General features: G+C 36.7%; 2 protein-coding genes across 2 annotated transcripts in view; both read right to left on the bottom strand.

Moving 5' to 3' along the window:
* The window catches only part of mgat4a (alpha-1,3-mannosyl-glycoprotein 4-beta-N-acetylglucosaminyltransferase A), a 36,851-nt gene extending 23,366 nt beyond the window's left edge, over positions 1–13,485 (bottom strand). Inside the window, exon 1 of the mRNA XM_030124994.1 lies at positions 12,348–13,485. Within this exon, the coding sequence (XP_029980854.1) occupies positions 12,348–12,441 (94 nt within the window). The 5' untranslated portion in view covers positions 12,442–13,485. The remainder of the gene's footprint in view (positions 1–12,347) is intronic.
* A 1,211-nt stretch (positions 13,486–14,696) lies between these two features.
* creg2 (cellular repressor of E1A-stimulated genes 2) lies at positions 14,697–22,602 on the bottom strand. The gene is made up of 4 exons (XM_030124995.1): positions 22,119–22,602; positions 16,699–16,868; positions 15,514–15,627; positions 14,697–15,096 (listed from the first exon to the last, which is right to left on the bottom strand). Exons 1-4 carry the CDS (start codon positions 22,542–22,544, stop codon positions 14,955–14,957), a joined length of 852 nt encoding a protein of 283 aa, XP_029980855.1. The 5' UTR covers positions 22,545–22,602; the 3' UTR covers positions 14,697–14,954.
* Positions 22,603–26,021: the final 3,419 nt, after the last annotated feature.

Here is a 26,021-nt window from a genome sequence, read left to right as displayed (position 1 = left end):
CTGTACCTTCTTGGGAACAGGGGTAACATCAAGTAGTGACTTTAACTTTTACAACACATTTAATTATTTTTTTTGTACACATATTCCTGTGTTGTATCTCAAGAAAAGAGACTGAGAAATAAATGTGCTCATTTCAACCTTTCAAAAACAACAATCCTATTGGTAAAACTTTTGCACAGTACTGTATGTTCCCAGCTTCAATCCCCATAAAGGTGTATACTGTATGTGTATTACAAAGTGTTTACCAGGCATATGATACAACAGTGGAAAAAACATGAAGAGAACATTTAATTGAAATTACTATAAAAAGTAAAGCTTCATTTTAGAGGAGACTGATCTCATGAAATCACGTTGTATGTCACACCAGTTCTTACGGCATTTGGTATGCTATACGTACGCAATTTCAACCTTTCTCGTGTTACTGAACACCATTTGATGGTATGTGTGAATTTATGCTAAGATCTCTGGTTCACATAACCCTAACTGTAACCCTAAGCCTAACCCTCAGCGCAAGGTATTTGACATGGCATGAACATACACACAGAAAGCTTATGATGCGTACAGACAGCATACCAATTAAAAGTGATGTGTATATTTACGCGAGTCATGATATCACGTTGTTTGAGAGTACATAACCCTAGTAACAAACAGAAGATACTCGCTGTAAAATAACTCATCAGAAAAATGATCAAGATATTTGATTCACATATATTCTGTATAATGGAGTTTACAAAAAATGACAGAGATGAGGGCATGTACAGGTAATCATCAAGGTTCTTTTATGTAAACAATATTCATGTCATTAAACTCCTGCTGTCAGATGCACTGTGGAAAATCCCCATTTTATTTTGATCTCGGGAAAAGCATTTGATATTTTGCAGAGAGTAAAAGAAAAAGAGAAAGAGAGTTGACAGACAGATGGTGTGAAGCTGACTTAAAAGACACGGATGATCCAATAGCTGAGAAACACCTAACCCTGAACTCACTCGGGTGTTAAGAGTTTTATTAGTCAGTTCATCATCGCATCAAAAAGCTTCAGTTATCTTGTCCTTGACCTCGCTCTCCCGCAGCTGCAGGCTGCTGACTGCAGACTCATGAGTGCTGATGAGGGGCTTGTGAAGTTTATGTACGCATGACTGAGAAACTGCTGTGTCGAATATGCAGATGTCCAGCTCCAATCAAATGGCTGCTTTTCCATCACCTGCCCAGATGTGAACGACACAACCAGAAAATCTGCTCATAATGAAAAATTCAAAAAGACTAAATACTTGTCTGCCTTGGTACATATACATGCAAGTAGATACAAAACCTCACAAAATACTGAGGAGATATGTTTCTCCTTAATCACACTGAAATACTAGCGTGAACACCGTTTGGACATGAATAATAAGGGAAAATGTACTATGCTCAAAAAAGTGGTGATTAATTTTCCTTAAAATACACACTCAGCTAAATGTTACTAGATGTGCAGATGATTCACCACCAGCTGTTCAGGGGAAATTGTGTTTTAAGTGTCAGTTAACCCACATTATGAATTGAGGTCACTAATACAACACAGTGCAATGTGATTTTTATGGTTGTTTTTTGAGGTGATAGTACTAATAACAAACTATCCTGTCAACAATTTTCACTGCAAGTATTTCGAACAAAACAAACGATCATGTTCAATGTCATTCCTGATCCAGTGGTACTGATTCACACATTCATCCTGATTACACTGACAGAGAACTCTCTAAACTCTCCCACACAAAACCAAAGGTTGTCTATTTATATAGCAAGAGATTGAGATTTTTCCGATACCAGTACCAATATGAATACCTCGTCTTTAATACCAGTTCCTAAACAGCACAGTTTTCCCACTTAACAGAAAAACATTACATTGTTGTACATTATGGTGCAAATCTTTAGTTAGAAAGTATAATTCTAACTATGACCTCTTGTTTTAAATTAGTGAACTGAAGCAACCTAATTTCCATCAGAAAACCTATTTACCATCAGCAACCTTAAACCTTCACTTGCTAAACTTGGGGCAGCTGAAAGCATGCCAAGTCACTGAGCCTTCTCTTGCACCTACTACACATCCCACCTGCCAGACATGTGAATAAGAAGCACATGCAAAACATGTCCACATACATTATGCATGTATGAAGCAGGCCCTCAAGTGATGCACCTGCTCACCAAGTGGTCCCACAATGCAGCTGCTATGTGCAACAGAAAGACTTTAAATGGGAAGTTCACTTGCAAGTAGGACAGATGGTTCAAAACATGAACTTGAGATTATGGGGACAAAAACAAGAACGTTAGGGACATGTTGCTTTTGTTCCCATTTAAAGAGTAGATATATGTTTACAGGGGCTGACAGACGGAAAACTCAGATATAACTTGTATTTGTGTACCTCTGTAGTACTCAACCAACATGTGACATTTAGGTAATAAAGGTTACCAATAGTGCTATACCTGGTAAAATGTAATCTGAGCATAAATCATGCAAATCTCCTCTTTAAATTGAAATAAAAGCACACATTCACAGAAAGAGCCTTGCACACACACACACACACACACACACACACACACTGAGTAGTAGTATTGATTTTTAGTGGTATTTTCCTGAAGGGAAGTGCAAGTCGATCCAACAGTAGGCGAGTGATACTCCCAGAACGCTGTGCAAATCAAGAAAGTGCACACCTTTTCCAATTTTGTCATTTTTTCTTTGCAGCACATGCCACAATGTTTTCACCTCATTCGAATCAAAAGTATTAAAGGGTCAAGCAGTAGACTAGTATCAGAAATAATGTGAAATTCTATGTTTAAACATAGTCCTCTTGCAGGTGACAGATTCTTTATTTCCAATCCTCACCATCCCATGTTGTTTCTCATGACCTCCGCCCACTGTCCTCTTCCTCCACTGTGCTCATAAGCTCCTGTAGCCTGCTGTGTCTCTTTGTGGCAGTGCAAGCTGTCTGACAGCATGGAGCTGAGAGCACAACCCTGCTCAACTCACTGACACTCTTTTGGCTCCTGAATAAAATCTGCCTGCAATATCACAAATTTAGGAAAGCAAAGCTTTTAACACTATCACCAGTTCATTTTAAAAGACATCCAGTATTCTTTCGTTCACTTTCAGAATGTGTATTCGTATCTCAGCCAAAATCTCATATTTCAATTTCATTGAAAATTAACTGAATTTAATTTTCCTATAAAGTCTTGCAGTTTGGTTTCAGAGTAGAACAGTGATTGACCAATTAACCAGGCAGATTGACAGGCATTTTGTAGACTACCTCTCAAGTCTGACAAACTAAAACATGCATGCAGACACATGTGCAGTGAAGGCATACGTCAGTGTAGCTGCTATGGAGCAATGTTTGCATTGCACTTCCCACTTACAATTCCAATTTACAATACAAAGTGCATTGCAGATGCGTGGGCAGAACAGACCTCTGGCAAAAAGACGATGCTGACATCATAGTTTTTGGTTACTATATTCAGTTTTATCTCATGCAAAAAATAATATATCAGAATTACATTTATGGATCATTGGGCATCCTGTACTCTAAATAATATGCATTAGCTATTCAAAACACACTATTTCAGACATTACCTTATGTGCACAGTATTGTGTGCATTTAGTTTCCTTGAACAGCTTTTGGGCTCTTTGTTGTGAATAGGAATGTAACAATCCCAACTTTTTTGGTATGGACATTGATACTAATTCTCAATATGAAATCCCTCTGAAGTACAGCCTTTTTTATGTCTGTGTAAAAGGAGATTTATTTTTGTAAAAATGTATTTTATAGAATGCTGAAATAAACTGATTTGTCATTACCACATTTTACAATTATGGAATTATCATTTTCTGTGTTTACATTGTTTAGTAACTATTTAGACTGGCAGAGTGATATAGAATGGACATGTACAAGTAGAACTAGAAGCACTCGGAGAGCGCAGACCTCCGCCAAGGCTGATCAGTGGCCCCCCCCCCGTGGGCCCACCCACCCCACCCACCCCCGATCACCACCAAAATGTAATCATTTATTCCTTATCCCATTTCCAACAAACCCTGAAAATTTCATCCAAATCTGTCCATAACTTTTTGAGTTATGTTGCACACTAACGATCAGTGGCCCCCCCCCGTGGGCCCCCCCACCCCCGATCACCACCAAAATGTAATCATTTCTTCCTTATCCCATTTCCAACAAACCCTGAAAATTTCATCCAAATCTGTCCATAACTTTTTGAGTTATGTTGCACACTAACGATCAGTGCACCCCCCCACCCCCACCCCGTGGGCCCCCCCACCCCCGATCACCACCAAAATTTAATCATTTCTTCCTTATCCCATTTCCAACAAACCCTGAAAATTTCATCCAAATCTGTCCATAACTTTTTGAGTTATGTTGCACACTAACGGACAGACAAACAGACAAACAAACAAACAAACCCTGGCAAAAACATAACCTCCTTGGCGGAGGTAATAACATAGAACTAAACTGACTAGATTTACAGATTGGAGCTGTGTTTCCATAAACGTCAAGCGAATTTGAAGCAAGCTTTTAACAAAAAAAAAAAAAAAAAAAAGAGAGAGACTGGTTAGGAGCAAATAACCTCAGCTTTGTTGTGTTACCAGTAAGTTGGTGCTATAGGCTACATTACACATTGATGTTCCAAACAGCGTAGAAGGTGCAGAGCTTTCTGAGGTAGTTTTTCCATCTAAAATGGCTGCAATGTCTTTATTGTGGATGAGACAGTGGAAGAACATAGTTTCCTAACTCTTTATCTGAAGATGTGGAAAGACACAGCACATGGATCATATGAATGAAATGTTCGCTATTTCATTATTTATTCACCAAAAAATTAGGATTTCATTACCTCTATGTGCATTTACTCTTTAGCCAAAAAAAGTGAAAACCACCTCATGCTAACTAAAAAAAATTAAAAATTCAGAAAGTTTCTTTGAATTCTAAACATTTTCCAATACAAGCTGCCACCTGATCCATCTTTCTGGTTTAGCATTGGCCCAAAATCTGACAACTGTATCCATTTGGTGCGTTTCTAGTTGAGAGGCAGCTTTAAGAAACCAGCCAAAAATCTGCCTTCAGTCTTATTTGTTAATTTGTTCCTTTTTGGTGAATACTTGCTTTGAGCACAGCTACATGTCCAGATGCACAGACAATGTAATATTAGTATATACACGCAAGCTACCCACAGGTACCAATTCATATAGCTCAGCACTACCTTCGGCCTCAGATTCACCACAAGAAAACCGTGGTATCCTTACAAACTATCGCATCTTCTCAGCAGCATTAAGGAGAAATGGTGTGTTGTCTGAAAAAATTGTCCAAAGTCAAAGAACGAACATGAATGAGTGAATAAATAAATGAATGAATGGTAGACTAGACGGCAGGAAGTGAGAAAAACCATGAGAGGGGAAATGACGATCATTATTGAGTCACTTACAAGTGAAGACGCCTATTCCTGTTTATGACAGCAAAGCATGTGTGTTAAGGGGATGTGTATAATCGAGCATGTGTGTGTGTGTGACTAAGCAGGGAAGAAAAACAAAAAAAGGAACTTATCCCACTGCCTCTGCCATGTCAGCATTCTCATCTTTTTCTCTCCATCAAAAAGCCAACCTCAGGCCCTTCTCATCCTCTCTCTTAAGTTCTGGTCTTTCTACTCTCTTCCTCCTTCCAAGCCACTTAGGATTTGCCTGGCAGTCTGCCCTACCTCAGAGTGCACACACTCACATATACACACACTCAATGTATACACATAATAACTAGGCAGTAGGAGGATACACAGGGCATGTTATTTTCTTCCACTCTACCTAATAAATCAAGAGATGTGGCCTAGCTCCATCCCTGTCCCTTTAATGCAATCACTTGTGCTATTTTTGGCCTATTGTGTTAGGAGTGATGTGATGATGGAAGAAAACCATGCCTCCAAACAATAAGGAAGGAGAACATGTGGGTTCAAGGGAAGCAAAGGGGAAGTTTCATGTGCTTTAAGTAAACCTGCTGAAAACATACATGTAAACACCTGCACCATTGAAAACGGTACTTGAGAAACCAAACTAAAACAAACAATAGTGCAAGTAGAATTACTGCCCTTGCCAACCAAGTTTCACTTTACACCTGTGTCTTTCCAGACTCATAATAAATGAAATGAATACTTATAATTGTAATGTAAAGTTCTCACTGTATCGACATGTCTGATTCCAGTGAGATATGCATTGCCTTTTCCAATTTTTTTTAATTTAATTAATGCATTGGCTGAATAAATTATTGTATTATAATGAAGCTGACCTTCAACCACACAGACCATAAGACGTTATCTTGTTATCACTTTTTACCATACATCAGGGTGAAATTGTTTCATAATTAGCACAGGCATTCTTGAGTGAAGTAGATGTTTGTAACAAATTTGAAGAAATTCCCTCAAGGCATTCCTAAAATATCACAGTCTTGAGAATGGAACAGACGGACAACCAGAAAACAACACTGTAACTCTAACTGAAGGATAATTCTACATGTTCCAACTAGGATTGTGGCAGAGTTAGTTTCTCCCCTTCAACAAAAGAAAAATATTTCTACAATCCACACTGTAGTGGCATCCCGTATGATACAGCTGGTGCCACTGGCCATCATTATTAGCTACACTTTGAGTTGAAGAAATACTGAGATTTTAATTAACATAGTATCTACAAGGCCAGTGCAAATCTGTTTTCATCTGTAAGGTTTTGGTGCCAAAACTGTCAAGATTCTCATCATCCTCAGTATTATTTTCCTTTGGTTATCATAGGGCTTGGGTCCTGCTTGGCTTTTTGCATTTTCCGTAGTTGTGAAATTACAAGGTCCTGTGGCAGGAGTTTTTTCAATAAAAGTTTTCAATAAAACAAGTTTTTTGGGGGAAAAAAAAAAACAAAACAAAAAAAAAAAAAGAACAGTAATCTATGAAAATATTAAAACCTCAAAAACAAACTTGCTGAAGTGCTTTAGACCAACCTCCATCATTACATCTGAGAATAGTCCCTTTAGTTTTATTGACATGACAGATGCTCCACACATTGATTTGATGTGCATTTGGTTTAGGTGCTGTCCAGAATGGCTTGGGTGCTGTGTCTGAGCCTTACAATGGTAGGGAAACATTTGATCCTTAGTTGTGGCTAAAGACTTACTGTTTCTATCGTGACATCATCAGAAGGTATGGCGAATCCCTCATAACAATACAGACTTTGAAAGGACTAGTCTCCAGTTGCCATGTTTCAAACTGAAATGAACTGCAAAACTAAGTCTTAAACACATTCTTTTGCAAGGATTTTAAATTTGTCTTTCTGGGAATTTTTGTAATATTTACAAATGTACTTGTGTCTGTGTGTAAGGAGTGCTTTGGGAGATGTCTTAATGGGCTATTGTACATATGTAGTCTGCTCTCATCTCTTTAATAAAAGATGTTGACTTCAGTTACATTCCCTAAATGAAACATTTAAATAACTAACTAAGGCTGACTTAGAAACAAATGCTCTCTTAAATAAAAAAGATGTTTATTTCCTTGGGACCTGTTAAATTTTAGTCATTTAAGTATGGCTGAAACGAATACAGTTAAAGTAACAAACATATTTACAGCAACTTGTGGTGGGATACTACGATTACATCTCATTGACTTCTCATGAGGACGATGACAGGACTTTATGCTATGGTATGCAAATGTTAGCTACTTAGCTTATTTTAGGATATTAATGTAGAGCGTCACTACATGCAAAACAGTGATGCTTGCTGTCGCTGAGTCCATGACATTATAGGAGAAGGAACTGTAGCACTATATTCAAACATCTATACTTGTCCCACCTCCATCCCTGGTGCACATGTTATTACTGTTATTTCTGCTGCTAGTCAGCAACGTAGAGGTCTAACTAAGATCCAACCATAGAGATAGTAGAGAGCAGTCCCTCACTGCGGATGAGGCAGATTCTGACAGAGAAGTACACATTCTGAAGAGTCATTCAGCACAGAGTGTTTGGACAGCTGACTGGCAAAGCTCTCATTCACAGCAGTCAAGTGACCAGGAACAAGACAGGCTGTCGGAAGCAGAGGATTAGCCAAAAAATAAAAATAAAACTTTGCCAATGATTACCTCTCCACTTCACTACCCACTGAACAATCACTCACTTTGTCTCCTGGCTACAACAGCTACAAAACACAGTCATGTGCATGTACATATACACACAACATGTGTCCTGTGTAAAACTACTCAAGCAACTTCTGAAACCCATCTTTTTCAGACTGCCTACAGCCAAGTGTTTTCTGAACACCCACACTGGACAGCTTAAAGAAGAGATGCTATCTATAAATACAGGAAGAAAAGATGAAGGACATACAAGTTGTCATGAAGGAACAAAGAAAAGCTACATGAAACATCTAATGTGAGATTAGAAGCAACAAGAAACAACACAGACCCAGGGTGGCCAGGAGCCAACCCAGGTTTAATTTCAGGAAATCTGAAGTGACAAAATGATCTTCTCAAAGTATAGGGGAGAGGGTGTGTGTGTGTGTGTGTGTGTGTGTGTGTGTGTGTGTGTGTGTGTGTGTGTGTGTGTGTGTGTGTGTGTGTGTGTGTGAGAGAGTGAGAGAGAGAGAGAGTGTGTGAGTGTGAGTGTGATTTGGACATCTGAAACATCATGATACTGTCTATCTGACTCCCTTTCATCTTTATTTGTCCACACCTCCCCCACCATAATACCAAAATGTGATCTCTGTAACAAAAAGCAAGAAAGAGCCTGCCAAAGGAATACAAGTACGCAGCCAATACCTAATGATATCTGGAATGATGGCCTAAGTTTTTCGGTATTATGACAATACAAACTAATGCTGACCAGACTTAAAAGTATTAATCAATACTATAACTTCAACTAAAGGCCACAAAAGGATTCTCTGTCACTAAACATGGCTGTTAACGCCCAAAAAATGAACAATTTTGGAGATCTGCTTAAAATAAAATGGACTTAAACAATGAAGCACAGTGTTTTTTTCTGTATATATTATTGTGATGTTAAATGTTTAGTGGCCAAGTGGTCGCTAGGTGAGCTTTTCAGCAGTTTGAGAATACACAATCAGGGTGTGACTCCTGTGACTGTTCCAATGTTGAGGTTTAAGTTGATCGTGCTTTTTCTGTCTGAGTGCCACAGCTTAGGAACTCCCTGCACTAGAGGATAAGTCTCCCTTAATCAGCTGCCTCTGTTAAATTATTTTGTAAAACCCATTTTTACAGGCATGTGATGTCATGCTTTTTGGTTTTCCATTTTATTGCTCTATTGTTGTTGGTTGTCTTACATGACCTCAGCTTTTATCGCTTCATTTTCAAAAGATTTCAACTTTTACTATCCCCATTCTTTTATTTGTATTTATTTAAATGTCATTTTGACTTCCTCAGTTCCCTGGGCATCTTGTGTCTTCTCTCTTGTTATTTACTCCATCATCTCACTCTGTCTTGCATTTGTTTGGTTTCATGATTCTACATTTACTATTGTTGCATTATGTTTCATGTCTCCTGTTGTTTTTAAATGGTGCTACATAAATAAAAGTTATTATTGATCAAGTAAAGCAACACATGTGAGAAGAAAGAAATCAAACTGATGATAGAATCCAATGAAAGGGAAGTGATAGAAAAATTGGACTTATCATTCCTCTTACTGTCTTCTGTTTTCTATGTTGTCAGAGTAAAACCTAGAAACAGTAAAACCTGATGTGCAAGTCAAATAGCTTATTTGGATTTGATCTGAAAGCAGTTATGATGATGATAAATTATTAAGCTGTTATAAGATAAAACTGATCTGAAAGCTGTGATATAATAGTAAATCAATAATACAATGGAGACATTGGTTAAACAGCTACTCAAATAAAAGACCTTTTCTAATTACTCATGTCTTAAATCAATCAATCTCTAGCATTCTCCAGAAATTATTATACTGTTTATAAGTAATGTTTTTGTGTAGAACTTAGAAGACTTGTGCCAATTGTAAGTTTCTGTGTTTTCTGTATTTGTGAGACATTTATTTTTTTTGTCAGATTCACTTTTTAATAGTAAGCAAGCACGCAAAATGGTAATTATGTTTATTTCATTTGCATATGTTTTGTCTGTTTGCTTGTATTTCCTCAAGTGGAAATGCGTTAAGCTCTCTGTTCATGGTGCAGGTCCACACATTTCCTTCTCAAAGAGCAGCTTAAATATTGCATTACTCATTGACAGTCCTTGAAAATATCTTTTTATAATAATTACTAAGTACTTCTACTTAATCCAAGATTTAAAGGTTGAAGCGCATGTCAAATGCATATACTTCAGTGAATTATCTCTTTCAGTCAACACTATGTATGTATTTCAGTACACATTTTTAAGTTTGTAAAGGTTTTTCCTAAGCTCATTCAGTGTTTCACTATGGGAATTTGCTCAAGATGATGACTATCAAGTCTGACCATCTGCAGAGAAAAAAAAAGTATTTCTTTCTAAAGGAAAGAAAAGCAACTATCTATGTTTATCAGTTATGGCAGATACGCTTGTTTTCAATATCCCTGCACTCCATACAGGTCCGAAGCTTAATATCAACAGGTCAGCAGTCGGAACAGAGGGCATCCACAGGTGACCTTTGTTTATCACACATGCACTTTTCAACACAACATGGAGCACCCTCAGCATGTTCTTGTGGCCGTACTTGCTGGACAGTTCCCATTTACAGCAAAACTATTTAATCAAGCTGATAAGCAGCACAGAAATCATCACATGAAGCCTTAGCTTGAAATTTATCTAAAGGCTGCAATTATTTACACTCTGCTGATAACAAGTGACTAAGGCTTATAACCCTCCCCACACAGACAACGGTTAACCCCAGCAACTGAGCACTCACTGCAACTGGTGAGTATAACCAGGGGCCGGTTTCTCAAAGATAGGCCCCAACTTGGATATAAGTAACAGGCAGAATTCTGTTGCAGAAAGCTGTATAATACTTCACTATCTTAAGTAGGACTAATTTGCTTCTGATTAGGGTAAATTAATACATTTCTCAAACAAAAAATCATGGCTTCAATCCACTCAGCTCAGTTTACAGCAGAAGATTCAGTAAGGCTTTACAAGATACTTCGGTGAGAAAAGTATTCCTACTAATTTTAAACTGTAGCAAAAGTGAATGTGGCAGGGTAAGCATGGGTCATTATTTTTTTTACTTTTGACTAAAAAACATAAATAAAAATAAACAGTCTCCTCACATTTCCTGCAAGATATACATAAAAAATAATCACAACGAAATTACTGATGGGAGTGGAGTGATGGTGATGATTCTATTTGTTTGAGTATCAATGAAAATGCACTGATTACTGAGCACTTAAGATATGCTTTTTGAAAAACTTGAACCAAAAAAAAAGAAAAACTTTTGAGTAACCTTTTTTTTAATGCCGCAACTCTCATTCTGTATGTTTTACCCAGAACCTCCAGCTACAGAGGTACAGTGAATCCAAAATATCACCTAACACACAGTGGACAAGCACAGCCTTTTGTGATTACAGAAATGTATGGGCTGACAGTGACATTTGATTGATTGCACAGGTCTAGTTGTTTTACTTTCTAGAAATATTTTCTCTTCTCATTTCTCTTTCCTTACAATTCAGTATTATTAAACCACAATTTATGTTTCTATTATTTGCTAATTTGTATCTCTGGTTAGTTTAATGGCCTGTTACCATGGTAACACTGGATTTTAGTTAGCCTGTGAGTAGAGTTGCTAACTTTCTGGAATTTAAAAAAGCTAGGGGCGGTCTAAATCCCTTGAAACCAGTCCCTAGTGAAACCAGCCCTTCAACCTAGACAGATGTGACACCTAATGTCTATCTTTAAGACATCTACAAAAAGGAAATGGCAGTAGACGTGTGTCAAACGCTGCTTCCTCGTGCTTTAACAAACCACCTTTTTATATGTTACTCGGATTAAGCGGATCAGAACAGTTAGCTGTGGTAAAAGAGATGACTGCTCATGCTGTCAAACAGTGAAGAAGCACACGTAACAATGGAAATCTTTCAATATAATGCGATTTAGAAAGGTTGCTTATAGACAGAAACACTTGCATGGGGCACAAGGAAAATGTAGGCAAATGACATGCTGCCAGTGAATACCGAGCAGCTGAATAGTGTTGTACGGCAACACCTGCTGTCCTACGACATGCTGCTGCTGCTGCTGGTAGTGGTGGTTGGTGGTGGTGGTGGACCAACGTCAGCTTGTTACCCAGGCCTCATAACTGTCGATCCTAAAAGCCAATCACTTATATCTATGTAATAATCGTGCTGAATAAAAAAAAAATCCCAACGTACCTTTGCCATTCTGCCACGCTGTGTACCAGGACAGGCTGAGGAAAGACGTGAAGAAAATGATCGCGGTGGCCACAGTTCCATTTCTGAGCCTCATCTCATTTCAGCGATGCCTCTCCTCGGCTGAGTGTAGGGGACCCCGGAGCTGCTGCCGTTGCCTCCCTCCCTCCCTCGATCCGACTCTGCTTTCAGGATGTTAAGATGGGCGTAGACGCATGCATACGGGAGGCGTTAAACCGTTAAGTGGACGGCGATCACGGACTCGGGTGCAGGCAGGACTCGGTCTCGGTGCGTCTTTTCTGCTCGTTTTTTTTTTTTTTTTTTTTTTTTTTTTTTTTGGAGGGCTGGAGCTTCTTCTCCCGTACCGTCCTACAGCGATAGGTCACGAGTCAAATGCCTTTCTTGTCCAGACAGCTCACATTGTAGCTTGAGATAAAACTAACTGGCAGACGACACGATCCATAGTGTGTTTTTAAGGCCAGACGTTGGCTACAAGTTACAAAAAGCAAGCATTTCGAGTGTGTGACGGTGGATCCTCCGGGATAGGCTGTTTGCTCTCTGACGGTGCCCGAAAGGCGACGCCCCAAATCACGTTGAATCAACCCAAGCTGGCAACAGATGAATAACGCCTGGGTTTAACCTTAGATGAAATGACTACAACCTCTCAGTGCTACTGTTAACTTTTAGCGCGCATGCTGCTGAGTTCACTTGCTAGCTTGTGACGCGGTTAGCAAGTACGGTTAGTTAGCTACTAAGCTAAAACGAAGTTAAAATCCGTCGAGCCCATAAAAAAAACCCACTGCAGATTAACTAAAACAATAGCGGCCAGTGAGGAGAATAGAAATGACTTGTATCGCTGTTTCCCACGGAGGGGGAGTTTTCATACCGGACCGCTTAAGTTAGCATACTTTCCGAGTATCAGTTAGCTCCTGGCCTTAAAAAGTGCACATTATTAGCCGCGACGCTTTTCGTGAACTAACCAGCTGCGTCCACCTGCCGTGTCAGCGAAAGTGTAGCAATAAGGGGCTCTTCCGGGTCCTTCAAAGTAAAGCAATTAAAAGACAAGCACCGAAACTCTAGCTTTATCGATTGGGACACAATCTACAGGTCTTTCAGAGTCTGTTCTCCCTGCTTTCCTGCTGATAAAATGCTTCCTGTTGCGCCCTCCAGCCCAGTGGACTTATTTACCCAGCGGCCATACCAGTTCATACCAGACTCCTTTAGCTACACACACACACACACACACACACACACACACACACTTGTAAACATATTTAACTGGTGACATGCACTTTTTTTGTTACAAATATATTCAAATAACATTAAATTGCAAAGCTAAACAAGGAAAAATAGCTCTATGAATACTCAACTAACAATATCACAGTAATAATTGTCTTCATAACATATATCTCATTCATTATTCACAAGATCTTTCCAAAATGTTAAATAAATTGGGCATACACTACCAGTCAAAAGTTTGGACACACCTGTTTTTTTTTTTTGTTTTCATAACTATTTACATTGTAGATTCTCACTGAATGCATCAAAACTATGAATGAACACATAAAAAAAGTGTGACATAACTCAAAGCATATTTTAAATATTAGATTCTTCAAAATAGCCACATTTTGCTTTTATTACTGCTTTGCACATTCTTGGCATTCTCTCAGTGAGCTTCATGAGGTTGTCACCTGAAATGTTTTCCAAAAGTCTTGAAGGACTTCTTAGTGATGCTGAGCACTTGTTGGTCATCTATGGTCCATCTCATTCCATATAAATGAGAAGGCGAGTCCAAACTTTTGACTGGTAGTGTAGATCAGATAAATTATACTTTATGGATCAATTTTGCAGGAAATATATTTATCTAGAAAAACTGGATATGCTTTATGACATGTTTTCAATGTTATATTTAGGTCTAGCAGACCAAACTGTTAAGTGACTTGTGTTTTTGAAGAGGAAAAAAAAATCCTTATTTTTAATCTAATAAGATTGAGGATATGATGTAACAAGAAAATGCAGTGATCCAGTTGTTAGAGCATAGTTAAAGGGTGTAGCATAGTGAGCTCTATGCACATCTGAGATTATTTGAAATTAAAAACATGGCTCTGTGGTGGTTTAAAATCAGAAGAGCTGAAGCCTTTGCAGAACCAAACTTTGACCAAGCCACTGATTTCTAATCTAGTAAATACAGTCTGCCATCTAGTGGATATGAAGGCTTGTATCTTTTTGATCAGGTGTCCGAACAAGCAGGACACTTCTTTACAGATAACGTTAAAAATAAAATATAAAGGATAAAATACGTCCTCATCATCAGATCAAGTTTGCCCACTAAAGAAGAAATCCTTCCAAGTGCTCCAGAAACATTCATTTATTAATCAGACAGTACACGTTTTAACCCAAAGGGATAAAGTACATGATATGTCAAACAATTCTCTAAATACATTCTCATATCACACAGTGTATAGCTGAGTTTGGTTAAAAAGCCAAGTTAAGAGAGGAGCATATTAATTCTGTATTTGAAAAACACTGAAAAATCTCTTTGCACCATGCAGCTTTGGATATCATTTATTGAGGTGACATCTGAGCTGATCTGTATTTGAAAGGATATTCTCAGAAGGGTGTAGCTTTAAAGTAGTCCTCCAACGGAATTAATGATGTGCCTCCAATCCAGTCCTGCAGCCAGACCTGGATCAGCTCCAGCTTCATGAAAAACCACTTATGACCCACTGGCCATTTTGCCATCACAGGATGTCTGTAAAAACAAGTACAAATAATATAGATACATGTGTTAAATTGGACTGTCCTTATTTAGGCTTAACTTTACAGATGCACAAAGCAATACATCTGTTCTTTTTCTACCTTAAAGATTAAAATAAGTGTTGATTTTTTGATAATGTTGGATACGGACAAAGTTCAATCATATGAATAAGGTTGACCAAATATGAAAAACTGCACTTCACATAATACGTTTCAGTTCAATTTCACAAAAAAGCTTCTAAATTGACCATAAATTAAAATAATTCTAGTTTTATACAATTTAGTTGTACCTCTGTGTTATAATCCTCTTGAATGTAGAGTGTGTTTTTTTTATCAGCTAACCTTAGCTTTAACTAGATGTACCTAATAGGCAACTGAAGCTACACTGTAATACATCTGCATCAGGCATGACCTTGAGAACATCGCCTCCTTTGCAAATGGGATCTCCTCTGGGGGTACCTCCACCATCTTTCCCGTTAGTGTGAGTCGAGCGCACCGTGGATCCTCAGGATCATACACCATTTGCCTTCAAAGATAAGACCATATAAATATTGTTATACACAGTTATAGTCTATTCTGTCTGATCATCCAAGTAACTTGCAATCAGTTTATTCGGACAACAATATCCAGACCCCTTGAAGTTACAAACCTAAAAGAAAGGTATACTTGGGGCATGTCAACAGCTTAGGGTTATTCAAGACTGTTAGCAAATAATCATTACTAAAGTATAAATTCATACGAGAAAGCTCTCTAAGGCCATGATCCGACCTTCACAAATCCATTCCCATGAGCACAGCAATGACGCAAAGTCTGAATGCACTCTGAAGATACTTCAGGATGCTTTCAGATATGGTCCATTTCACATTTTCTCAATAGTCTTACCAGGAATGTATCTTAAGACATGCTGAAGACAGCCTTTTGACATTCTATGTGTTAGTGAAACTCAATATGTGTCATCACAACATATTTTAAAGACATCTGAAATATTCAAGAAGGATGTATGTTGCTGGCTACAGTCTAAAACATGCAGGATACCAATGTAATTAAGTTATTTTATCTATTTTTAAATTGTATTGACTGTTCCATGCTGTCACCTCATGCCATGAGTAATAGGCTGAACATACCTTAATGAACAGAATTTGCAAAGAAATATTACTACACCAGCCTGTTCAACTTACAATGAAAGATTACATTATTTTTTTTGTCTGTTGATGAGCTGTTAATGAATGATCCCTCGAGACACATCAGGTCTGAACAGACGCCCTTGCAGCTGGCCACTTGTCTTTGGATAACTCCAGAGGCATGTTAATGCGAGGCCTGAATAGAGCCAAAGTGTTTATTGTGCTTTATAACCTTATCTTTAGACTGTGTTAAAAAGGGTCAATTAATCTATGAAGGTGCGCATTTGGTCTGTGGAGGGAAGACAAAGAAGCTGAGAGCACCCACACTAGAATGTGCAAACTCACAAAAACAGACAACAGTCCCAAGAAAAATGGCCCAAACCGCATACAGTGTGAAGGGACTGGTGGGTGAATGGGAGCCCAGGGCCTGTCATGTTAATCTAGTCATGAATATACTGAAGCACGTAAAAACTCACCTACAGAATTCGCCCTCAGCCTCTGAGAATGTCAGAGAAGCATACGGGTTACTTTTCAAGTCTGACACTGTGTTGTCCATTGGAGTCACATAGAAATAAATAACTCCAGTGCTGTTGTCCAGTGATCCATCGCTGACTGAGAAGATGTTGCCAAAGGGGAGACCTGTGATCTGTGCAAGAGGATATCAACAAGAAAATGTACTGATCTATTTGTTATTTATAGCTACAGGGTGTAACATAATGAGCTCTATGTATATCACACATAATATTAAACTAAAAGTAAGGCTACGTGGTGATCGTATCCATCGTGGCCAGTCACAACATCAATCTAAAATATAAAGAACAATGTTGTTTCCTTAGATATAAAAATATAAAATGTGAGAAATGGTGCAACATTACTATACTAATATACTAAGCTTCACTTCCATTTATGTTTTATCTATATAGTTTCATTCCAGGGGTGAATATTATACTTTTTACTTAAATACATTTACAGGGCTGACTCTTTGGAGTTGTTGCAAACATATGATGATCTAAAGCAGAGGTCTCAAACAAAAATTACACTGATTATGTTAATCATTTTAGTTCAGGTTCCACATACACACCAATTCAATCTCAAGTGGGTTGGATCAGTAAAATACTATCATAATAACCTATAAATACTCACAACTCCAAATTTTTCTCTTTGTAAATGTACACATTTTCATGTCATTCTACTGTATTTACACTAAAACAAACTATCATTTCATTTCATTATCATCAAACACGAATAACCTGAACAAATATGAACATTTTGAAATGTCTGAAGTGCATGATTACCAATATTCTGCCTGTTATTAAATGGTTTGTGTATTTGCTGATCCACTGTGATCTGTAAGTTGTAATTTACATGTGTGAATGATAAACTGTGACATAATATTGTTAAAATTGCACTTAGAAATTTCAGTTTGTTCGTGCTATTCACATTGTTTTAAAGGATAGTTGGTAGATGTAAACATTTTCATCACATAAGTTTACTTTTTTCACTCTAAAACATAGAGAAAAGTTTGGAGTTGACATTATTTAGGCTATACATTGTTATGTTATTATTTCACTGGTCCAGCCCACTTCAGATCAAATTTGGCTTAATGTGGCCCCTGAACTAAAATGAGTTTGACAGCCCTGATCTAAAGAATATGATGTATTACTGTATAATCTACACAACAATGGCCTATATAAAGTAGCATCATAAGCATCTACAGCAGTGGAAAGAAGAATACACATTAATGCAATTGTAATATGAACCAAAAACATCATATACTAAATAGTAAAATACTGACAGGGATCTCTTTACTGCCTCTGCTTCTTTTACTTCTCATACTGTTGGTACATTTTCCTTTAATGCTTATATACTTTTATTCAAGTTTCTGAAAGCAGTATTTTTACTGTGGTAATTGTGCTTTATTTAACTAAAGCATCTGAACATTTCTTTTACCACTGAATACGATAGTATTCTATGGTAAACTACAGTATGAAGAAATACTCACATTGAGAACCAAACACATTTGTTTTGTGCTATTTTTACCCCAAAGCATCAACACTCCTCCCACAGCAGTTTTATGATGATTGAGAAAGTGATTAATCAGATTGTACTGGTTTTCTATTTTTATCTTTTATATATATATATATATATATATATATATATATATATATATATATATATATATATATATACACACACACACACACACACACACACACATATATACATATATATATAATCTGCTTCATGTGCTAAATCTCACATACTTTGGTCACATGAATTTGGAAAAAAATGATCAAAGTGCTGGTTGAACAATGTTTTTAAGATATACAATACACTGTAATTACATATGTTGCACCAATGCACATTTATATACAGCAGTAAAATAAGTCCAAAAACTCTTATGAAACAGCAAACCACCGATAAGAACCATTTCAAGACACAATGCTGGTATTTACTACTTTTTGTATATTTAGAAGTTTTGCTGATAACACCTACATACTTTAATTCAGTAAAGTTATTACTTACTTAATTTATTAGTGATTCACATACTGGTAAAGGTTCACTACTTTTATTCTGATGCATTTGTCTTCTAGACCTGTGCGGTTAAAGCTAAAGTGGGGTCAAACATACAGCCTGCGGGCCAAAACTGGCCCTCCATGGGGTTCAATCCAGTGTACAGAATGAAGTGCAAAAATTACACACAAGACAGTAGTTGCTTTTCCACTGACCCTAAAATGGCACGAATATAACTTTGACATAAAAATTTACCAAAAACGATAATTTTGCCAAAACTCTCATTTTTCGATTAAAAGTTTTTGCTCTGGCAAGAGGTGTTTTTTTGGCCATAGCGCAATTGGTATATCACACAAAACTGCAATGGAAAGACCTTTTTCCACAACTAGAGACACATGAATTAAAAAAAAAACAGATGTTGACAGATGTCACAACAAGCAAAGAAGAAAAGTTTTAAAAGAAACATGACACGGTATGTGTGGACAGAGCAGGAAACTGAATCATTTTTTATTTACCTCCGCCAGGACGTATTGTGATCACTTTGCTTTGTGTGTTTGCGTGTTTGTTTGTTGGCAAGATAACTCAAAAAGTTATGGACGGATTTTCATGAAATTTTCAGGAAATGTTGATACTAGCACAAGGAACAAATGATTAAATTTTGGTGGTGATTATCTCACGATAATAACTAAACAAATCACTGAATTTGTGATTTAATGGAAAAACCAAAATTACGCACTTCTGTTTTTCAACATTTAGTAAATATCAGTAAAGTTTTGTGCATATGTCCAGTGGAAGAGTGACTACTGACAGTCAAGGGTGTCAGTGAGTCTTGACAAATTGTATTAATCATAAAGTTAAATGCTGTATTTTTGCAAATCCTGGTGCCTATTACTAAATATTTTTTGTATTTGTAGATCCACAGTGATTTGTTAGTTGCAATGCACATGTGTAAATGATAAGATGAGGCATAATATAGTTAAAATTGCACCAATTTTTCTTAAGAAATATCAGGTGGTTCATGGATGTTCAGGCTATTCTCAGTAGTTTGTAAATATAAACTTTTTTTTTTTTAAGAATCAAAATTTTTATTGATTTTGCTTTTGACAAGAAACACAGAACATTTTAACAGCTAACACTGCACTATTCACACCCACTACACAGCCAGGGCAAAACAGAAAACCAGTAATAGCATTACATCACAATACTAATAAAATAAAATAAAAAGAGGAAATGACACATCTTGAATAAAACAGAAATAAGATACTGAATAAAAAAATTAATTAATTAATTAATAAACCCTCTAACTCAGGGGTGTCAAACTCATTTTAGTTCAGGGGCCACATTCACCCCAACATGATCTGAAGTGGGCCGGACCAGTAAAATAATACCAGTGAAAAAAGTAAAATTACATGATGATAATGTTTATATCTACATCGTTTCCTTAAAAATCTGAATAACGTGAACAACTTGAAATGTCTTAAGAAAAATAAGTGCAGTTTTAACAATATTCTGCCTCAGTTTATCATTTACACATGTGCATTACAACTTACATTACAATTAAAAATACACAAAACATTTAGTAACAGGTATAAAATTGATAAAATTGCATTTACTTTTCTTAAGACATTTCATGCTTCTCATATTTCTTCAGGTTATTCACATTTTTTGTAAACGGATCGTTTGTTAATGTAAACATTTTCATGCAATTGTACTTCTTTTTTTACACTAAAACAAAGATAAAATCTGCATTTGTCATTATTTATAAGTTATTATAACAGTATTTTTCTCGTCTGACCCAATTGAGATCTAACTGGTTTATATATGTATGTATGGAACCTGAAATAAAAATTATTTTTACACTATTGATTTTTTTTTCTTTTTTCTTTATGGGCTCAGCTGGCTGACAGGCAGCTGTCTGTACCAATAAGGCAGCAGCCGACACCAACTGTACTCCCAGTCATCATTGCCCATTTTTCTGACACCTTTGCTTGTGTATCCTCTTTTATTTGGACATTTTACCAGGGAGTATCTCACACTACTTTTTTTTTTGTTCTACTTGTCTTGTCCAGGGTCCTAACAGCAGAATGGTAGTCTGGTTCCTTTTGGTGCTGAACAAATTTGCTTTGCCACGGGTAACTTCATAAAGTATATGAAGCACCCTTTGATATTCTACTGTGTTTATTATGAGTTTTGTTGAACCACATTTCGATGCCGGACCTGACATGGGGGGTGGGGGTAGAAGAAGGGGAGAGAACAAGAGAGAAGAAGGTGGCGAAGACCCTCACAAGAAAGTATCAACAATACAAACAGTAACAACCATGGAGACAATTACAGGGTGGGGAAGCAAAATTTACAATGAACATTTAGTTGTTTTTTCTCAGCAGGCACTACGTCAATTGTTTTGAAACCAAACATATATTGATGTCATAATCATACCTAACACTATTATCCATACCTTTTCAGAAACTTTTGCCCATATGAGTAATCAGGAAAGCAAACGTCAAAGAGTGTGTGATTTGCTGAATGCACTCGTCACACCAAAGGAGATTTCAAAAATAGCTGGAGTGTCCATAAAGACTGTTTATAATGTAAAGAAGAGAATGACTATGAGCAAAACTATTAGGAGAAAGTCTGGAAGATACTATTAAAGAAGAATGGGAGAAGTTGTCACCCGAATATTTGAGGAACACTTGCGCAAGTTTCAGGAAGCGTGTGAAGGCAGTTATTGAGAAAGAAGGAGGACATATAGAATAAAAACATTTTCTATTATGTCAATTTTCTTGTGGCAAATAAATTCTCATGACTTTCAATAAACTAATTGGTCATACACTGTCTTTCAATCCCTGCCTCAAAATATTGTAAATTTTGCTTCCCCACCCTGTATAATGGTAACAATAACTACAACCAGAACTGAGTAAACTGGGCAGAAGACAGAGGGAAAAAAACCCAAAACAAACGAAACCACACACAGAAAAAAAAAAAAGAAAAAAAAAAAAAAAAAACAATGAAATACATAAGACCTATGAAATGATGAATATAAGAAAAGAAAGCATGAAGAAAATATCGTATACCACGTTCGCACAAATAATACCTACAACAAATAATACCAGTAACAAATCCACACAACATTAGTTGTTCACATTCATCTGTACACTACTGATTTTTAATATCATCAGTGTAATTTTTGCATTTCACAAATTCATCCAAAGGGCCGCATGTTTGACACCTGTGCTCTAACTTAACTTTTTTTTGCAGTAAAACAAAGATAAAAATTGGAGTTGTCATTGCTGATAAGTTATTATTACTATACTATTATTTTCCTGGTCGGGTCCACTTGAGGTCAGATGTTACTGTATGTGGCCCCTGAACTCCACTACCTTACCTTGTCTTGAGTGGAGATGGTGGACAGGACCCCCCAGTCGCTGTAGTGGGCTATGTATCTGGCCGTCCTGGCGGTCTCCTGGTGCGGGGGAGGGCTGCTGCTGCTGCCGCTGCCTCCTGACTTCACCTTCTCCAGTCGGTACGAAAACAGACGAGAGGACAGTTGCGCAACATCGTCGTTTTCCGGCTTCACCAGCTCCCCGGGGCTCTCTACGCCGTCCCCGAGGACACTGGAGGACGGGTACGCCTGCTTCCACAGCCCCGCGCCGTCCACCAGCAGAGCCGGGGCGACCTCCTCCGACAGGTCCGCGTCCTCCACCACGTCGTTGGAGGACACGACCCACGACACGGAGCTCCTCAGGGTGTAGCTCCGACACAAGAACAGGACACTGGCAAGTAATGCCAGGGGAAAGAGCCGGGGCCTCATGGATGTGGGAGAATGGCCGCCCTCTGCTCCCTGTCCCTGTGTTTACAAACTCACGTGGATGCGCTTTTGTAACACGAGTAAATGAGACAAGAAGCCCACAGCGACCCCTACTGACAGCACACACACATGACAGGCAGATAGATAGATAGATAGATAGATAGATAGATAGATAGATAGATAGATAGATAGATAGATAGATAGATAGATAGATAGATAGATAGATAGATACCACAATGGGGAAATTCAGTGGTCGATGCAGCAACAGGATAAAGCACATGCATAAGGTAGTGCAAAAAAAAATAAAAAAAAATAAAAAATAATAATAATAATAATAATAATAATAATAATAATAATAATAATAATAATAATAATAATAAGTAATAGAACTCTATACACTGTAAGCCCAGATAAGTAGAGTTTACTCAATTAATTTGAAGCAAGTGATTGAACTTAAATGATTTGAGTAATGATCGACTAATCAATTGGTTTAAGTAGTTCAACTTTAATGTTAAAAGTATTGAACTTAAACTATTAAGTAGAAAACACTAAAAGACAAGTTATTTGTACTTTAAATCTGTTGTAAAATCAACCCCACCATCCAACCATTCAATTCAGCATTTTAGGTCACACTGACAAATTTTCTCAATTGCAGCCAGATTAATGTATTATTCATTAAACAATCTTTTTTAAGATAATTGAGCTCTAAGTCCAATTGCTGATCTTAATACTTATAATCATTTGAATTGTTATACCATAACATGATGTGAAATTACCTCAATGATATTTACCAGCACATACAGCACTGCCAAACCACAATGATATTAAAAATTAAATTGTACAAAACTAGTTCTGGATGAACAGGAAAGCCATTATTCTTCCTATGGCTCTGACTCCTGGTGCAGCTCTACAAAAATACAAAAACAAACACAAAAAGGCCAATAAACACTGCCATACACACATTAAATCCAAATTAACACTAACACCACAACCCCGCTGAACCCCTGCACATAAAAATAACACATTTTCAACAACATGCCCAATACCCACAATGCAATGCGAAGATAAAAAGGTGTGGTCATGACTAAAACTTAGTGATTTAATTCCATTCAACTTAAACTTTTTCGTGCTTTCAGCTATGTCTACAAATTAGTAGAATATACTTAACATTTTATAGTAACATCATAAAACTTAAATCATTTAAGTGCTTTGTAATTAAAGCATTTTAGTAAATATAAATTCCGAATTTACAGTGTAGGACACATTTACACAAGATGTACAACTGTAGTATGTTAGACAACTTTACAGCTTCACTATATCCAGATGACCAAAAATGTTCTTGTATTTTACATAGAACAGAGGTGTCAAACTCATTTTCTTTCGGGGGCCACATTCAATCCAATTTAATCTGCAGTGGGCCGGACCAGTACAATAATAGCATGATAGGCAATAAATAATGACAACTCCAAATTGTTTTAGCGCAAAAAATAACATTAAAATATGCCAGTATTTACATTTATAAATTATCCAAACAAAAAGAATGTGAATAACCTGAAAAAAATGAAATTTGTTAAGAAATATAAGTACAATTTTATCAATATTCCACCTCAACTTATCATTTATACATATGTATTACAGATCAGATCTACAAAGGCACAAAACATTTAATAACAGGCAGAAAATTCTTAAAATTGCACTTAATTTTCTTTAGACATTTCAGGTTGTTCATATTTGTTCAGGTTATTCACATTTTATTGTTAAAGGATGGTTTGTTAATGTAAACATTTTCGTAATTTAATGTTTTTTGCACTAAATCAAAGAGGGGAAAAAATGGTGTTGTCATTATTTATAGGTTGTTATGATATTATTTTTGAGTTTGGTGCCCTAACTTGCACTTTGCAAATTCATCCCACGGGCCAGATAGGAACCTTTGGTGGGGCGGTTTTGGCCCCCGGGCTGCATTTTTGACACCCGTGACATAGAACAATACTCTATATAGGGTTACTTTTATTAATACTCTTACATTATGATCCTTTACTACATACTCATACAACATTCCATCAGAGAACACTTTTCCTCATTGACTTATACCTAAAAGTCGACTAGTGTGCATTGGTGGAAGAAGTATTGAGAACAATTAATTCAATAAAAGCATTTAAAGTAAAAGATCTGCACTTCAACCTTACTTAAGTGTTATTAGCAACATTCTAAACATCCTCCTGAGACTCAGGGAAGTGAAAGTTATGGCTTTTTTTGTTTTTTTACATTAAATAATTCTCTTGATTGGAAACATTGCCTTTTTTCAGATACTTTTTTTTTTAATGAAATTTCCTTTGTGATGTTTAATGAAGTAAAGTAAAGGTGTGACACTCTTGTCCCCTACAGAAGACAAAAATGCAATGCTAGGTCTCAAGAGGATATGCAAAAAGTTAAAAATGTCATTATTGTGCTGTGGAATGGTCTTTGTCATCAATTTACTATGTCATATGATGTTTTTGGATTCATTTTTACATAAATTTGTTATATGAGCGTGTATAAACCTATGTATATATGTAATTACTCCGTATCATATATCTTAAAAACATTACCCAACCAGCACATTGGTTATTTGTTTTTCTAATTCTTTTCATCAAAGTATATACAATTTAACACAGGGGGAAAAGTAGGCCAGTGTGATCCCATTAATCACTTCATCAATCATCATAAATTTATTATGGGAGGGGTGTTGATGCTTTGAGGTAAAAATTCCACAAAACATATGTGCCTGCTTCTCAAATAAACTTCAACCTTCATTGTGAATATTTCTACAGACTGTAGTTTTCCAAGGAAGAATTCCAATTCTTTATTGTAAAGAAAAATAAAAGTACTATAACCACACTGAAAACATTGCTTAAGTAAAGGTATAAGTATTATCAGCAAAATGTACCTACAGTATGAGACATAAAATAAGTTATTGTGCAGTAAAAAGGTCCCAGTCAGTGTTTTACATTAATATGGGATGTTTTTTGGTTCTTATTGCAACTGCATTAATGCGTATTTTGTATTTCACAGCTGTAAATGCATGTAGTTGAGTTCATTTGGGCTATTTATATACTGTTGTGTAGAATATATAGTAACACATTATATTCTTTCGATCATCATATGTTTGTAACAGCTCTAATGAGTCAACTTCTCATGAGTTCAGAAAAAACAGCAGTGTTTTCAGAACTGTAATAAAGGATTTTCCGGTGTATCCATTTAGCTTGACAAGTAGGAGAAAGAAAAATGTTATCTGGAAAGCAACTAAACCTAGATATAGATGGACAAGGGTAGAGGAGTAAAAAGTACAATATGTGTGTCTGACATGAGGTGGGGGAAATACTCAAGTGAAAAAGAGTGGATGTCTAATTTTATCTGAAATATGAATACTTTAATTTAGTAATCACAGACACAGATCTCCCTGATAAATACAGGGTTATATTTGCTGTTTACTCATTATTG

The sequence above is a fragment of the Sphaeramia orbicularis genome, chromosome 21 (genome assembly GCF_902148855.1).
Source record: "Sphaeramia orbicularis chromosome 21, fSphaOr1.1, whole genome shotgun sequence".
NCBI lineage: Eukaryota > Metazoa > Chordata > Actinopteri > Kurtiformes > Apogonidae > Sphaeramia > Sphaeramia orbicularis.
Note: the sequence above shows the minus strand (reverse complement) of the source record. Positions and strands in the feature narration are given on the sequence as shown.